Source organism: Cuculus canorus, chromosome 2, assembly GCF_017976375.1.
Source record: "Cuculus canorus isolate bCucCan1 chromosome 2, bCucCan1.pri, whole genome shotgun sequence".
NCBI lineage: Eukaryota > Metazoa > Chordata > Aves > Cuculiformes > Cuculidae > Cuculus > Cuculus canorus.
In genome coordinates, this window is record NC_071402.1 from 90,255,600 (window position 1) to 90,272,944 (window position 17,345).

The window sequence follows — 17,345 nt, forward strand, 5'->3', positions numbered from 1 at the left end:
TACATAAAAAAAAGATGATCTGTATCAGTAAGAGTTACCACCTCTACACATACAGAATACCCGTCCATCCATGCCAAATTTAATGACACTGAATATAAACAAGAGAATTCTTTTTTTTTTTTCAGACACATCTAGACCTATGGGAGTAGCAGCTTATTGCCACAAAGTAAAAATAATTAAGCATTTTATTTGAGTGATTACAATTGCTCTTTACTCCGATTTCATGCATTCAGAAACCTCAAACTGTAGAAATTTAAGTTCTAACATTAAAACTTCACATTAAATTCAGATATTAATCTTAGTGCAAAAACACAGGCATCACAAGTGTTTTTCAGAAGAACACCTTTAATGCCAAAAGATTAAACACACCTTAACAACATGCTCCGTCCTGTACAGTGGAATCTCTGGATTTTCACTTTCTAAAATTTTATTCAAAACAAAAAAGACACACTTATCATATGCATATTTTTTACATTGATAAAACCTTTCAGAGAAACACTAAATCAAAATCTGAATAGATTTTCACGAAGTGCAAGGCCCTGCACCTGGAAAGACACAAATGAAGAGCCCAGCAGAAGCTGGTATCTGTGTGTTCTGGTGGACAATAAGCTGAACACAAGTCAGCAGTGCACTGATGCAGCGAAGGCAAATTGGATCTACAGGGACATTATTAGCACAGACAGAGATGTGATCAATCTCACTCGCTCCTCGTCAGGCTGCATCTGGGGTACTATGACAAGTTCTGGTCCACACAATCCAAGAAAGATGCAGACAGACTGCAGAGGTTCAAAGAAGGGCCTCAAAGATCATCTAGAGATGGCTGGAGAACCTGCCCTGTGAGGAAAGGCTGAAGGAGTTAGATCTCTTCTACCTGAGAATACGAGGTTCAGGAGGGATCTCATCACAACTTTCCAGTAATGAAAGGGGAGCTACAAAGAGAGTGGAGTCTCTCTCTTCACAAGCCACACGTAGAGAACAAGGGGCAATGGTTACAATTTGTGCTGGGATAGGTTTCATCTGGATATCAGAAAGAAATTTTTTGCAGTGAAAACAATCATTCACTGGAGCAACCTCCCCAGGGACACGGCAAAGTCCCCATCACTGGAGTTTTTCAAGACATGACTAGACAAGTTGCTAGATAATCTCCTCTAGGCTCCCTTTCCCACCAAAGGCTAGACCAGACGATCTTTGGTGGCCTCTCAACCTGGGCTGTTCTATAGTTCTGTGTTCCACAACTCCCTAAAATCAAATCAACAAATATGTTGTTCAAAGCAGGAAAAGCAATTGGCATTGCAAAAAACCAGCATAAATTTATTTTACTCACAGAGATTTGCAAAAATCAGATTAAGTAGTTTTAAAATCTTCAAGGACATATCTCATATGAAACTGCATGCATTCAATGAACTTGTTTCCAATGCAAAACCCGTTTTGACAGATTTCCTTCCTCGACTCTATATTCTGGGCGGTTTTATTAATTAATCAAATAATATTGCACTTTCCAATAGAAAAATCAAATGTCATTAAAATGCAATTTACAAGAACAACAAAAATATATCTAGAAATAAAAACACAACATCTACCAGTTACCAGAGACCATAACAGTTATCCAAAAATACCTTAAAAAAACATAAAGAAATTATTTGCAGAAGAATTCCAACAAAGAGACTTACAGCTTCTGACATTGCTCATAACTACAAGAAAATAATTAGAAAAGAGACCAGCCAGAAGCATGTCATATGATGTTAGTATCATGTTAGCCAGTGTTAGTATCTTTATAGGCCAAGGATGGCTGGGGACCTGAAAATCATAGTAATGATGGTTAGCTAGAATCACTGGAGCTTATCCAAGCCAACCTGCCACTTGAAGCAGGTCTATCCACAACAAGGTCAGGTCAGCCATGGTGCTGTTATGTTAAACCTGTCATGAAAACGTTCAAAAATGGAGATGTAAAAATCTCTCAGCAACTTGTTCCAGTCCTGTGCTACCCCTCCAGAGAACACGTCTTCCACTAGATTCCCGTGTGTTTAGACCACTGAGCTTCAGTCATATTAAACAAACAAGAAAGTTTAAAGCTCAGAATATCCTCATTTGCAACTGATATGCTTTAACAACTTTTTGTATTCTCCAACAAAAAAGAGAGACAACATAAAGCCATTATTTAAATCACAAATGAAATTCTATTTAGAACTTATCCCTTAAATCAGATTAGTTGTGGCTGTGATCCGACGCATTATAAACCATCAGAGGGTCTACTTCTTGTCAACCAAGCAGAAGACAACAGTACGCCCATTAAGAACCACCTTTTTGACTCAAAAATCTAACTTCCCTCTTCACATATTGATTTTCCTGCAGTACAAATCACCCTTTCTTCCTCTGGCCATCTGCATGGGTAATAGAGCAGACGTGAAACTACTTACAGTCTACTAAATTCTCTCTCCTGGCTGTTAAAACCTAGCCTACACATTTGGGCCCCCAAACACTCCACAACATTTACTGCAGGAGTCTGGAGAGGCTCCTGCATGTTGTTATTCTGAAGTCCATCAGTGATTACCTCAGTTACTTTAAGATATGGGCGCTACTGTTCACAGCTAGGGCACCAAAATTTCTTTTGGGTAGTAGAAGAAAACTACCAGATGACATATAGAGTATAATTACCGGGAAAGTCATAAAAGTATTGAATTTTCCATCACAATCTATATGTAGACATTTAAAAGAAAATGCACAGCAAGCAAATAAGTAGACAAAAGCCAGCTAACTGTACTCCACATGTACGCTTACAAATACGAACTGTTAGCAGTAATAAAATATTCTGAAATTCTTTATCTGAAATAATTAATCAATAAGATTAATCACTGATAATTTTCACTTTGCTACAAGTTTCTTCTTTAGAAAACCATTATGTTTACTCCAGAGTATCACCATATCACATTACAGCAGCCCTGAGGACAGGGCAGGACTACTTATCTTGGCATGGAAAAAGCTAGCAAGGAGTCTATTTTAGCGACAGGTGAGGCATAAACACCAAGGCAGAATTGTTGTTGTGGTCCCAGCAGATCTCTACATAATACCAGCTGCTGATAATTTTTTGCTAGAAACTGCTATAGCTTTTAGAGTTCACAAACATTTATACACTGCATTTGCTGATTTTATAGTATCTAAGGACAGGCCCATCAAAACCTGAGATCTTTCCTTTAAGGATAGGGAAAGCTTGCACTATGATATCAAAAAATCAGATACCCATGGTAAACACATATCTTATGATTTCTATCCTTTAAATTTTGCTTGTATAAAAAAAACTGAAGGAAATAGAATGAAAAGTTTTATGTGCCGTTTAACAGAAAATTCATTGGTGCACCTATTGATGTGACAGCTTTGCCTTTGAGCTGCATGCCAACATCTCCATACAGCAAAGACCTCCCACATACATACTTCACTTCAGGGTGAACTTGGGAAGGGGTCTGGCTGCCAGGTTTATAGAAAAGAGGTGGAAACAATTTCCCAAGTCCCCTTTGCTCCATCATCAAGGGGATGAGCAGAGGGAGGGTCCACATGCGGTCTGTGAGGCTGGTGCCACCAACTGTGAGATGGTTCTGGCGTGCTTCTTCCCACTGCTGTAGGCTCTGCTTCTTCACTGATGACCCCCCAGCACAAACCCATTGCTGAAAGTACGCCATGGTCCAGACAGGAGCAACACTCAACTGTTCACCAACTGCACATCTCACAGATCTCAAGCCACCCCATTACATACAATCCTCACTTTGCTAGCCAGAGTAACGGCAAGCTGGGAGACTCAGGACAGCAAAAAGCAGGGGGAAGCCTTCGTAGCACAGGAACTAAAAGAGGAGGAAGGGAATGTGATGCATATACGTGCTGCTGCATGGAGTTAGCAATGAGAGTTTATTAGCTCCTGCTCAGTTTCAGCTCCACAGACTTTCTTCACAGGGCACTCCCTCACACATGAGGTTTGGGGAATAGTTATGCCTTGAAGAGTGCAGAGCTCACTGTGGTTATGCAAGTTCAAAGGCTTCTATTCCCAATTCTTGCCAGGCTAGAGATGATTCACAGCAAAGGTAGCTCATGTGCCTCTGCCCACGGTCCATCTGAGCGATAAAGTGAAACTACCAGTGAGTAACAGAATCTTGCCAGTGCTGGTGGGGACACAGCAGACACCCGATCAGATCTATGCCTGTAGCACACAGGCAGGCAAACCCTTTGCAAAAACCAATGCACGTCTTTCATCACCAGCCAGAGAAGGCAGCCAGCCATGCAGTGTGGCATCCTCTGTGGCGGAAGGGATGAATCTTGTTCCTTCATTATACACAGCACCCTGAGCCTTGGCACACCACATGGTGCCAGTCTGGCAGAGAAGTCGGCCTCCCTCAGCACAGGCAGGGCTGCAACTTGGCCCTGGCTCTCCCTGGCCAGGAGAAGGACAGCATCCAGACCAGTCACGACCTTCTTCAGACTGGGATAATCTCTATGCTGCCCCTTTCTCCTACAACAAGGAGGGCCCCTGCCATGGTGCCTTTAAGGCAGACCAGGGGCCAGGCACAAGGGCTCACCCTACCCTGCACCCCATGTTGAGCTCAGGCACAAGGACTGAGGACTCACCTTCCCCTGCACCCCGTGTTGAGCCCAGGTAGGAGGACTGGGGGACTTACCCTCCCTTGCGCCTCAACTCAAGGCCAGGCACAGGGTCTTGGGGGGGGGCTCACTCTCCCCTGCGCCCCAACTCAGGGCCAGGCACAGGGTCTGGGGGGGCTCACCTTCCCCTGTGCCACAACTCAGGGCCAGGCACAGGGACTGGGGGGGCTCACCCTCCCCTGCACCTCAAGTTGAGGCCAGATAGAGACACAGACCCTCCTCTGCACCCCAAGTCAGGGCCAGGCACAAGATCTGGGGGCTCAGCCTCCCCTGCACCAGCTCAGGGGTGGGCAAAGGGTCTGAGGGGTCACCCTCCCCTGCGCCCTGAGCTGGGGCCACACTGAGGCACTACCATAGACCCTCCCCTGCAACCCAAACCAAGCCCAGGCACAGGGGCTGACCACCCTCTGCACACTGACTTGGGGTCAGACAGAGTCTCCTCTGCAGACTGACTTGGGGCTGACCCTCTGCTGTACCCCGAGATGAGCCCAGGCACAGGGCCTGGGGGCTCACCTTCCCCTGCACCCCGAGTTGAGCCCAGCCACAAGGTCTGGGGGCTCACCTTCCCCTGCACCCCAAGTTGAGCCCAGGCACAGGGCCCGGGGGCTCACCTTCCCCTGCACCCCCGAGTGAGCCCAGGCACAGGGCCTGGGGGGCTCACCTTCCCCTGCACCCTGAGTTGAGCCAGGCACAGACACTGGGAGGCTCACCTTCCCCTCCAACTCCAGGCTGAGCCACAGGCACAGGGTCTGGGGGCTCGCTGTTCCCTGCACCCGAGCTGGGGCCAGAGAGAGACACTGGCATAGACCCTCCCCGGCACCCCAAACATCGAGCCCAGGCCACAGGCACAGGGTGTTGACTCTTCCCTGCAACCCTGACTTGGGGTCAGGCACAAGGACTGGTGTGATGACCCTCCCCTGCACCCCGAGTTGAGTCCAGGCACAGGCACTGGGGGGAGGGGGGAGGGGGGGGAAGGGGGGCTTACCTTCTCCTGCACCCCGTGTTGAGCCCAGGCACGGGGACTGGGGGCTCATCCTTCCTTGCACCGCAGCTCAGGGACAGGTACGGTAACAAGCGACTCGCCCTTTGCTGCACCCGAGCTGGGGACCAGACAGAGGCACTAGAACAGATTCTCCTCTGCACACCCAAAACTGAGCCCAGGCACAGGGACGAGGGGGGCTCACCCTCCCCTGCACCCCGACTTAGGGTCAGGCACAGGGACGAGGGGTCTGACCCTCCCCTGCACCCCGACCTGGAGCCAGATAGAAGCACAGACACAGACCCTCCCCTACACACCCAAACTGAGCCCAGGCATAAGCAGAGGCACAGGGGGGGCTCACATTCCCACTGTCACCCCGCGGTCAGCCCAGGCAGAGGGACCGCCCCGCTCCCGCCCCTATGGCGCAGCTCGGCACGGCTTCCCGCTCCTCCGCGAGGTCCCCGGCGGTCACAACTTCCCCCCCCAAGCCTCTCTCGCACCTCCCAGCCCCGCACCCTGTAGTTGTACCCGCCGAAGCGCTGGCTCTCTCGCAGCAGCGCCCGGTACAGCCGCAGCACCTGGGCCCGGACTGCACGCTGCCATGTTTTCCCGGGGGCGGCTCCTCCAGCTTCCAGCGAGGTCCCCGTCACTCCCCGCGCGCGACGGGGCGGGGGCGGCGGCGGGCGGCGGCGCGGTGAGCCGGGGGCGCGCGGTGAGTGGCGCTTCCGGGCGGCGCGGGCTCCGCGCGCGGCTCCAGCTGCAGCTACTCTCAGCTGTTCCAGCTGCTCCAGCTGCCCTAGCGTGGCCGCTGCAGGCGCTGGCCGCGTCCCGGCTGGATGCGAGCGGAGTGTGCGTGTGGGAGGAAGGCCTGAGAGGGTGGGGGAAGGGAAAGAGGCGTTCGAATGAACGGTGGGGTCATCCGGAATAAGGGGAAGCTGGGAGACGCAGGCCAGCGAGGAGCAGGGGGAATGAGGAGGAGAAGGGTGATCAGGATGCATACGCATGCTTGACAAGAGGAGTCTGAGGGAGACCTATATTGCTCTCTATCAACTTCCTGGAAGGAGATTGTAGAGACAGGTAGGGATGCTGACCCTCCCAAGTGAGAGGGGACAGGACAAGGGGGAATGGCTTCAAGTTCCCCAGGGGAGGTTCAAGCTTGACATCAGGAAAAAAATTGTTCAGAGAAAGGGTTATCAGGCACTGACGAGAGGCGGCCCAGGGAGGTGGTGAGTCACCATCCTGGAGGTATTTAACGGATGGTATAAGAGGTGCTCAGGGATGTGGTTAGTGGCAGATAGGAATGGTTGGACTCAATGATCCGAGAAGTCTTTTTTCCAACCTGGTGATTCTATGATTCTATGAAATAAAGAAGGATGAGGGGATCAGGATGCATATGCATGCATGGAGCTGGCAATGGCGGTTTATCAGCTCCTGCTGAATTTCAGAGTCCAGGTATGTAGAAAAAGAGTGGACAACAGTTTCCCAAGTCCTCTTTAGCTCCAGGTCACTTTCAGCCCAGGTTTGTAGAAAAGAGATGACAATTTCCCAATGCCCTGTGCTCTATCAGCAAGCAAATGGGCAGAGGGGGGTCCACAATGCGGTCTGTGAAGCTGGTGCCGCAAACTGTGAGATGGTTTCTGGCTTGCTTCTGCCCATGGCTGTAGGCTCTGCTTCCTCGCTGGTCACTCCCCAGATGTGGCCCAGACAGGAGCTGCGCTCAGCTGCTCACCAACTGCACATCTATGGGCCTCAAGCCATCCCGTTACATACAATCCTGTCTTTGTTAGCCAGAATAATGCCAAGCTGGGAGACCCAGGACAGTGAAGAGCAGGGAAATAAAGAAGGAGGAGGGGATCATGATGCATACATATGCATGGAGCTAGCAGCTAATGGTTTATCAGCTCCAGGTCAGTTTCAGTTCATGGTTGTAGAAAAGAGATGACAACAATTTCCTCAGTACCCTTTGCCTCATCATCTAGGGGGGTGGGCAGAGAGGGGGTCCACATGTGGTCTGGTGAGGCTGGTGCCACCAATGGTGAGACCGTTCTGGCTTGCTTCTTCCCACTGCTGTAGGCTCTGCTTCCTCAGCTGATCACCCCCCAGCACAAACCCATTGCTGAAAATGTGCCAAGGCCCAGACAGGAGCTGCATTCAAACTGTTCACCAACCACACATCTCACAGGCCTCAAGCCGCCCCCCTTATATACAATCCTCTCTTTGTTAGACAGACTAACTGGCTTACTGCTCTTCACTGTCCTGCGATACTCAGGACATGAAGAACAGGGGAATGAGGAAAGAGGACGGAACATGATGCGTACACACGCTGCCACATGGAGCTAGTAGTGACTGTTTATCAGCTCCGCTCCGTTTCAGCCCAGTTTTATAGAAAAACAGATGACAACAATTTCCAGGTGCCCTGCCCTTCATTGATAATTTGGCACAAGAAGTAGTTGCTTTTACAAAAGTGGAATATTTTGATATAAGCTAAAGTAGTGTTTAAGTTTTGTCTAAGCAATTGTGTTTTTTGAAAGTTAGACAGAATGTCCTCCTAGTAGCATGTTTTGTTTTAGACATTGTTTTTTCCAGACAGTGTTGATTCTTTGGAGATGATAATATCTTGTGTGAAGAATGATCTGTGCTGAACAGGTGCCTCTTCTTCTGTAATCACCTCTGTTTGGAATTTCCTCCTATCTCAAAGGCAAGGTCTCGCAGAAAGCTGGAGCCAGCTCCAAGTTAGTAACAATTTTGACTGTTGTGAAGTTCATGATAATGTTAAAATTAGTCCTTGGAAGTAAATAGAATACACATAAGATTTTCTGGGGAAAATTTATACATATGTGTGTAAGTGGGAAACATATTCTGTAAGTAGCTCTTGGTCTCATTGCTCTCGCATGTTTCCCAGACCCGATAAAGGGGTGCTTGCTTTCTAAAACTCAAAATGAAGTCCTTAGCGACTTTTATGTGCCGGCATTTTTGGTATCACCATCATCAAGGGGAGGGGTAGAGGGAGGGTCCACATGCAGTCTGTGGAGGCTGGTGCCACCAACTGTGAGATGGTACTGGCTTGCTTCTTACACTGCTGTAGGCTCCGCTTCCTTACTGATCACCTCCCAGCACAAACGCATTCCTGAAAACAATATGCCATAGCCCAGACAGGAGCAACACTCAACTGTTCACCAACTGCACATCTCACAGGCCTCATGCCCACCCCATTACATACAGTCCTCTCTTTGTTAGCCAGAGTAAACGACAAGCTGGGAGAACTCAGGACAGCAAAAAAGCAGGGAGAAGCCTTCATAGAGCAGGGACCTAAAGGAGGAGGAGGGGAACATGATACCTACACATGCCACTGCATGGAGTTCACAAATGAGAGTTTCTTAGCTACTGCTCAGTTCAGCCCCACAGACTTTCTTCTCAGGGCACTCCCTCACGCAAGTGGTTTGGGGAATAGTTATGCCTTGAAGAGTGCAGAGCTCACTGTGGTTATGCAAGTTCAAAGGCTTCTATTCCATTTCTTGCCAGGCTAGAGATGATATCTCTGTGGTATGTTTTGTGTGCTCACATACTTGCTTTGTTGAGGTTTTGCACGGGGGGAGTGGGTGCTGGCAGGGTTGCATTGCAGCCCAGGAAAGCCAACTGTAACCTGGGCTGCATCAGAAGAAGTGTGAGCAGCAGGTCGAGGGAGGGGATTCTCTCCCTCTACTCCACTCTGTTACTCATCATCTGGAGCACTGCATTCAGTCTTGCAATCCCCTTGCACAGGAAGGGACATGGATCTGTTGAACGAGACCAGAGTAGGGGCCACGAAGATGGTCCAGAGGGCTGGAGTACCTCCCATAGACGCTGATGGAGAGAGTTGGGGTTGTTCAGCCTGGAGAAGTGAATACTCTGGGAGACCTTATAGCAGCCTCCCAGAATGTAAAGGTGGCTACAGGAAAGCTGGGGATAGATAGGCTCTTTATCAGGCAGGTGCAGTGGTAAAACAGAGGTATGGTTTTAAGCTGAAAGATGTGAGATATTAAAAATTACATACTGGGAAGAAATTTTTACAGTGAGAGTGATGAGGCATTGCACAAGGTTGCCCAGAGAAAGTCATGTATGCCCCATCCCTGAAGGTGTTTCAAAGGCCATGTTGGGTGAGGCCTTGACTTAGTGGAAGGTGTTCCTAGCCGATGGCAGAGGGTTTGGAACTGGATGATTTTAAGGTCCCCTTCCAACCCAAACCATTCTATGATTAGGACAGGGCCTGGAAAGGAGCAACAGGTAATATGTGCTTGGTGTTTGTATTGCAGTCATGAACGGAATCATAGAATACCCTGAGTGTAGGAAGGGACCCACAAGGATCGTTGAGTCCAACTCCATGTCCCAGTACAGGACAACTCCAGAATTTACAATGTGTGCCTGAGGGCATTGTCCATATGCTTCCTGAATATTGTCAGGCTTGATGCCATCTCTGCTTCCCAGGGGAGATGTTCCAGTGCTTTGCCACCCTCTGAGTGAAGTACCTTTTCCTAATATCCAACCTAAACCTTCCTGCCATTCCCTCGGGTCCTATCATTGGTGTCAGAGAGAAGAGATCAGCACCTGTTCCTCCTCCTTCCCTCATGAGGGAAACTGCAGACTTGCAATGACGACCCCCTCAGTCTCTTCCAGGCTGACAGAGGAAGTGACTTCAGCAGCTCCTCATACAACTTCCTCTCTGAACCTTTCACCAACTTTGTGGCCCTCCTCTGGACACCCTCCAGCAGCTTGATATTCTTCTTATACTGTGCAGTGAATGTTTGTTTGCGCCGCTGTATGAGGGCCTGATGTGCTATAGTGGTGTGCGAGCTGATCCTCTCTCAGTATCCTGTTTTAAGTTGAATTTCTGTTATTTAAACTACTTGACCTGCATAGTTACAATTCAGACACTAAGTTAGCAGTGAAAGTCTCTGAAGGAGGTATAGGAAGGATTTCTGCCTCTGTGCTTTTATTTTCAATGGGAAATCTTCACTTACCATTTTTCTTGCTTTTTCCACTGTCCAGAAAAGTGACTACACTGGTTTTCTAAGTGCCCTCCCCTAAGGTTCCTCATTTCTGCACATTTTCAGAAAGTGAATAACTGCATGGGGCTTCAGGTGAATGTAACACACAGGCTGGAAACAGCAATACCCAGGCAGGAATCAGTGTGTGTAGTGCCTATATATTTTACAGCCCACAAAACAATGGGTTACCCGAACAATTTAAAAAGTAGGTTCTGCCTGTTTATCTGCTAAACCTTGGGTTTTATTCTTCTCTGCTATGAGGCTGAGTCTTTTTCTGCTTAAGCATCTCTTTTATCATTTATACTCAGTCCTTTTGATGCTGAAAAACAGCACGTAGGTAGCAGCCTCTTCTGCAGAAGTTTTGCCATTCCAGGATAAACTTGACTTTCTACTTACAATGTGATTTCCCAGCTGTATTTAATACTGATTTTTAAATATGATAAATTATTATTTAAATATTATCCATACCATCTTTGGAAGTATGCTATATTTTAGCAGCCTTCTTAGGCTTCTAGAAACAGAGATTTTCCATACGTACCAAATTGTTTTGAATATTGTCTATTCAAAAATCCAAGCTAGAAATGTTAGAGCAAGTGTTGCATTTTTGTAGAAAAATGCAAGCAACAGTGTGATAGTATCATGTTTCTGCGGCCTTCCCTTATAAGTCACAAACCACTGTGTTTTGGGCTAGCTTTTGGCATTCAGGAAACTCAAACAAAAAATATAAAGCAAGTATGCTCTCTAGTTGCCTGTGGGCTTGTAGCCCAAGCCTTGTTGACATGGGTTGCTGTGCCAGAAGTGGAGTTTGAGTGAAGTGATGGTGCTCCTCTGTTTTTGCAGCTGTTGATTGCTGTAGTGCTTAATACACATTGAAGCAGAGCTCTTGCTTTGTGCCTGCAGATTTGTCATCTTTCCTGAAAGGAGTAGTGGAAACCCTGCCCATTGTTTTGATCGTGGGCTTCAGACAGCTTCAAACATATGAGTCCGTCATGTACAAAGCCAAAAGCTATGTGAAATTTTTTTGTAGATGAGTGTGGCAGTTATTCCATTTAATTTTAGATTAGGAGGAATCTCTAATTTTAGATTAGGGATTTCTGCCCAAGGAAGTGTGGCTGCCTCATCCCTGGAGGTGTTCAAGGCCAGATTGGATTCAAGGCCAGGTTGGATGGGGTCTTGGGCAGTCTGATCTAGTGGGAGGTGTCCCTGCCAATGGCAGGGGGGTTGGAACTGTATAATCTTTAAGGTCCCTTCTAACCCAAACTATTCTGTTATTCTATGATTCTGTGATTCTGCGATTCTATGTGTGTGGCAGATATTCCATCTAATTTTACAACAGTCCTCTTTGTTATTGTGAGAAATCAAGTTTTGATGCTACAGTCTTCAGCTCTAAAAGGTGAAAGAATAATTGGGAAGAAAGCAAAACAGAGTAAACAAATTTTGTTTACAAGAATACTATTGATGTAATATTTGTAAAGTAATTATAAGTGATTTTGAAATAGCCTTAGGTGCTAGTCCCATTCCTGAATCTTTTTGACAGCTTTTGTGATTTATTTTTTTAATTTAATTTTATTTTTTTATAACACCATGTTTTATCTTACAGCAGCATGGAAACCTCAATATGTTAGAATAAGCAATAAGCACCTGCAGTCTACTACCAAATGTAAACATACTGAAGGACAAAAGACTTTTCTCTTGTCTCATTTCCCAGCTTAACCTTTATTACAGTTAAGGAGGGAAGAAGAGTTTTTAGCAGAAATTTGTCATCTCTGTGCAGTTGGATTGGCAATGTTGACTGGAAAAAATTATTTTCTTATGTATTTTATTATTGGAAGCAATGGATTATGGTCTCAGAAGTCCTGTCATTCTGCAGAAATTGAGCATTGGTGTACACTTATTTCAGCTAGCCTTCTGCTTACGTGCATCACTGCAAGCCTGCAGAGAATTTGAAGGATAGCAGGTCCCAGATGGCCACTGTTGTTACGTCTTGTGTCACTGGAGCCTACGTGCAGGGAAGCAGTAACTATCACTTTGTTAACTCCCTCCTCCTTCTCTACGGGGGGTCCGCACCTGAACACCAAACCAGCACCTATGAAGGCATGGAAGGATGATTCCACCCCCCACTCTCATTCCTTCGAAACCTCTCTGGTCTAAAACTCTGTGCTGTTTTGTTATTACATTTTATGGAGGATATTTTCTTACTTGCAGTGATACATATAATAGTTGTTGAAGGGGATTCGTGTTCATTTATACATACATCTTTGCTTTTGACATTTGATCTGAGGAAGGAAGGTGGCCTGTGCCTTTCTGTCTCTCTCAGGACAAATCAGTGCTTTGAGAATGATAGAATAGTATCTGGAATAGTTACTAATAATTTAAATATGTAGCTGCTGAAAAATGAGGAGTAATTTGCATGAAATACCTGCAGCAACTGTGGAATGGTGTGAAAGGAAACAGCTGTTATATTCTCTGGGACATATTGGATGTTTTGTCTTATGTTGGCAAATTGTTCCTTGTGGTACACTATTTCAGCTTTATGACATGACACTCAACACTTTGAAGGAGTGTGTGCTTCCCTGTTACACTGCTGATGGTGTTCATTATTTTTCTTTGAGGGTTGGAATGATAATTGATTGTCGTGATATAATATTTTTTGTTGTTTTTCAGTTTGTGAAAATGTGCTAACTTTTCCCTGCTGCTGTGGTGCAATTTCTCTTTCTTTTTCTCTGCCATTAGTGCTTAATGAACATGCAGAGTGAGACCCTATTGAGTGCAGAGTAGGACCTTTAAAATAAGGACTATAATGATGAACATTTTGGAATTTTAGTCACAAATATAACAAACTATAATTTAATTTTCCCCTACAGTAAGATTTCTACAATATCAGAAAGAGGCCTTAAAGAACTCTACTTTTTTTAGAGAAATATATATTTATTTGTATACCCCATGGGGAAAAAAAAAACCATTTTTAGTCAGGAGGAGATATTTCTGTGTTTCATATTCATCTGTGCTCCTAAATTGTTTGTGCATTTTCCAAAATTCTACCTATGAGTTCAGAGAGAAGAAAAAACTCAGACAGAAGTAATCTCTCAGTCACTTTTTGTGAGTTACCCCATCTCCTTCCAAACTGAATTGCAGAATGTTGTGTACAATTTAAAGTAAGACTGTAAGAAGAGTATTGATAGAGGACCTCCTACTTCCCCTACTCACCCTGCACACTAGTGGGTTTTCTGTTGTAATACTTGGATGTGTAAGGAAATATCTGTTTTAGCACTGCTGCTAAACCTTTGTTTGTTCATGATCTCTCTCGTGCTGCAGCCATTGAAATGAATTTTGCTTTACTTGTTGGCCTCAGTTTTAATCTTCTAATTTCCTGTGGCCATGCGCAACACCAGAGGATTTAATGGGCATTGTGTTGCCTGCTGAGCATGTATCATGTTAAGCAGCTGGATGGTTCAGCAGTTGGGGGATAACATCTAGATCAATGATATGCAATGCAAATATATATCGTATTGAATTTGAAAGATGTTGGTAGTGGACATATATTGGTCAAGTGCTTTGAAATGCCTGAAACAAAAATTCTATAAAAGTCTAGAATTGAAAGGATAATTTTGTGTTACAGTAATAGGCAAGATAATAAGTGATGAGGGGTTAAAAATATATCAATAATGCTTAAATAGTTCAGTACATAATAGTTGCATCAAATGCAAATTACACTTCCAAGCTTAACGCTGATGAAATCCAAGGTATTTTTCAAGAGAAGAAACCAACCAAGTATTTTTGCTGTATCGTTGTTTGTTATGCTGAAATTTTAGTGAGAAACCTCATCACGAGAAACAGGAAGGACAGGGTTTATTATATGTCCTCATTCATGACCTCATCAATTCAGAAGTGCTTTCTTTGCTGTACTTCTCAGCTAATTTAGCCTTGAATAACTTCTCTTTCTATGGGAAAAAATATTCTACTTTATATTGTATCTTGCTGTTATAAGAAATATTTTCTGACACAACCTATGCCACACTCTTTCCTAAGTTCATCCCATGATTTCATTTATGCACCTTAGAGTCATGTTGTGGAATTGCTCTGCTCCCTCTGTGATTTACACTATCATCATATTTTTCCATAACTGTCATCCAGCTAGGCTAACTTATTTAGGTGTTTTTTTTTTTTTTAGGTGGATGTTGAAATTTTTAGCTTGGGAAGCAAGTTTTGCAGGAAAGCAAGGACTGATATTGTGTTTAAGAGCAACTGAGAGTCCCTTTGCAGAAACCCCTCTATCTTTTTTGCTGACTTGTGATTTCCAATTCACAAGGTTCGTTACAAACTTTTGTTAAAGAACATGGTGGCACCTAAGATGCTAGAGCAAAGTTTTTTGTTCTCTTGAGTTTATTTTTGTCATATATGAATGTGTATGTGAATATATATGCATGTATGAATATGTATAAAATCATGTGCACAGTCATGTGGTGATCGTGGCGGTGAAGGTCATGCTGTTCATTGCAGATTCTCCATGCTGCAGCGCTGGGGGTTCATGCACAGCTAGCACAGTGCTGTAGGGTTTTGTTTCTCGTTACCCAGTCCCGTGTCCCAGCTATGGGAAGTCGTAGACAACCTGCTGCTTGGGTGCATCCCAGTCCTTCTCCTGCTCCTGACATTGCAGGCATGGGCTCTCTTGTCACAGATACAAGGGGCTAGCTTCACTCGAGTTATGGACTATTGTTCAAGTCCTTCCTGAAAATCCGCATCACTAAGCATCTTCATGTAAGTATGTATTGTGCGGTTATTTCCTGGAAGTAATTCCTAGAGCAAAGTATCAAAGGGAGTAGTAGTATTAGATTGCTCTAAGGTAGAACTGCAGAAAGGATTAAGTGTATTATAAGTAGGCTATTTAGTTTTCAGACTGTGTGATGAGGGTAGGGGAAATACGACTTTCCACTTTCCATGTCTTTTCATTTTCTGTGATGCAGTGCATCTATATGACTTTTTGTTCTTGTAGCTTGGACTTTTGGTGCAGAAAAGAACCTCAGTTCAAATATGAGACTGAAGCAAAGAATTATAGAATCATAGGATGGTTTGTGTTGGAAGGAACCTTAAAGATCATCCAGTCTCAACACCCCTGCCACAGAGCGGGAAAGAAATCTGCTGAAAGAAGTCTAAAGAGAAAGTTTCTGGAGTGGGAAGGAAATTATGGGGCAATGTTTTAATTAAATGAGGAAAACAATGTACATGTATTAGCAAGCTGTAGTAATGGTAGAGTTTAAGATAACTTATTTTTGCATGATCCTTGGCATTTTTTATTTTTTTGTCTTGTGTCATTAGAAGTTTTATATCCCCAGAGCTCTGGCCAGCATTCCTGATAGTGCATTAGGGACGTTTTTCTACATATATCATGCTTCTGATGAATTTGTAAGATAAGATGAATTGTCAATATTTCCTACATGCCTTCACACTTCTAAACAGAACCCTCTTTTCATTTTATTCCTGTTTCAGTCTTTTATATTTGGAGTGACTCTGCCAAAATTTGTCTTTCAGCCAGTCCCTGAAGAAAAGAAATAACACACTGACTGAAGCTAATAGGCAAAGGAAGCAGCGCTGAGGAAAGATCATTTCTGGTTGCAGGTAAGTGAATTAATTTAGCTTTCTGAATCTATTTTTGACACCAGCACTTTCTAGGAAATAACAAGTTCTCAGTCCTTGGTAGGCTAACAATCTAACTTTGCTTTCCATATAAAAGTCATGGATGTCCTCGCTTATAATACCAAGACAAAGAAAATAACGACACTAACTATATAAAGATAGGTAGGTGATAATAATAGATAGGTAGAAGATAATAACCTTCTGAAGAACAAATTCTGTCATCTTTATGTTGGAGTATGTCTTATCTTTGAATATAACCCCTTTTAAATCTGTTCAACTACATAAGCAGTAAGTTACTGTTCAGTGTGAGAATAAGTGGCAGAGTTAGGTTATCCTTACTTCACAAACTATGTACATTTGATGCAAGTTACAATCCAGCATAGGATACTCTGGTAAATGGGGAGTGAGCTCAGTGAGGTCTTGGGAGAGGCAATAGTTATGGCCTTGCAAATACCACTGTTAGCCTTGTAGTGTGTTATGGTCCTGTTCCTGTGGAAGAATAAGCTAAAGGCCACATGTGTCCCTGTCTCTTATTAACGTTTTATGCTCAAACTGGTATGAGGGTGAATTAGTGGTGGTACTGACCTATGAAATCAAGCTGCCAGCTTTCCTACAGGGATGGGTTTAACATCCTGCAGAAAGGCAGGAAAGAGGAATGGGGGAAAATGGCAAGATTTATGAGGGTTCATCTCTAGATCTAGAGTCCTGAATTATGTATCTCCCCGTTCCAGAGTTTCTGTAATTAGCTGCTTCTGGTATGTTTCATAGCCTGGGATCAGTTTTGCCCAAGATCAGTTAGTTTGTTTGTTTTCCTGGCACTATACATTTTTTGTTTCCTTTCATTTATTTTTATGTGGGTGATATTCATAATTTTTTTAACTTTTGCCTTTTTTGGAAATGATTCCTGGTGGAATGTGTGCTGCATGTAAAATGGAGAAAAACAGACAAAAGAAATTGTCAGGGTCCTGACAGAGTTTTAATGGTGCTTCTTTTAAATTTTTTTTTAAGTATGATTTCAAAATTGAATTGCCATTCTAGACCTTCATTGAGTGTTCTTACTTTTG

General features: G+C 44.5%; 2 protein-coding genes across 3 annotated transcripts in view; one reads left to right on the forward strand and one right to left on the reverse strand.

Moving 5' to 3' along the window:
* LYRM4 (LYR motif containing 4) overlaps positions 1–6,627 on the reverse strand; it is a 91,434-nt gene extending 84,807 nt beyond the window's left edge. The window contains exon 1 of the mRNA XM_054057878.1: positions 6,140–6,627. Coding sequence (XP_053913853.1) covers positions 6,140–6,627 — 488 coding nt within the window. The remainder of the gene's footprint in view (positions 1–6,139) is intronic.
* An 8,163-nt stretch (positions 6,628–14,790) lies between these two features.
* Positions 14,791–17,345, forward strand: part of FARS2 (phenylalanyl-tRNA synthetase 2, mitochondrial) — a 248,212-nt gene continuing 245,657 nt past the window's right edge. The window contains exons 1-2 of one of the 2 annotated variants that reach the window (XM_054059316.1): positions 14,791–15,405; positions 16,177–16,263. The gene's annotated coding sequence lies outside the window, so the exon portion shown is untranslated. The remainder of the gene's footprint in view (positions 15,406–16,176; positions 16,264–17,345) is intronic. The other variant, XM_009564121.2, reaches the window with a different exon arrangement.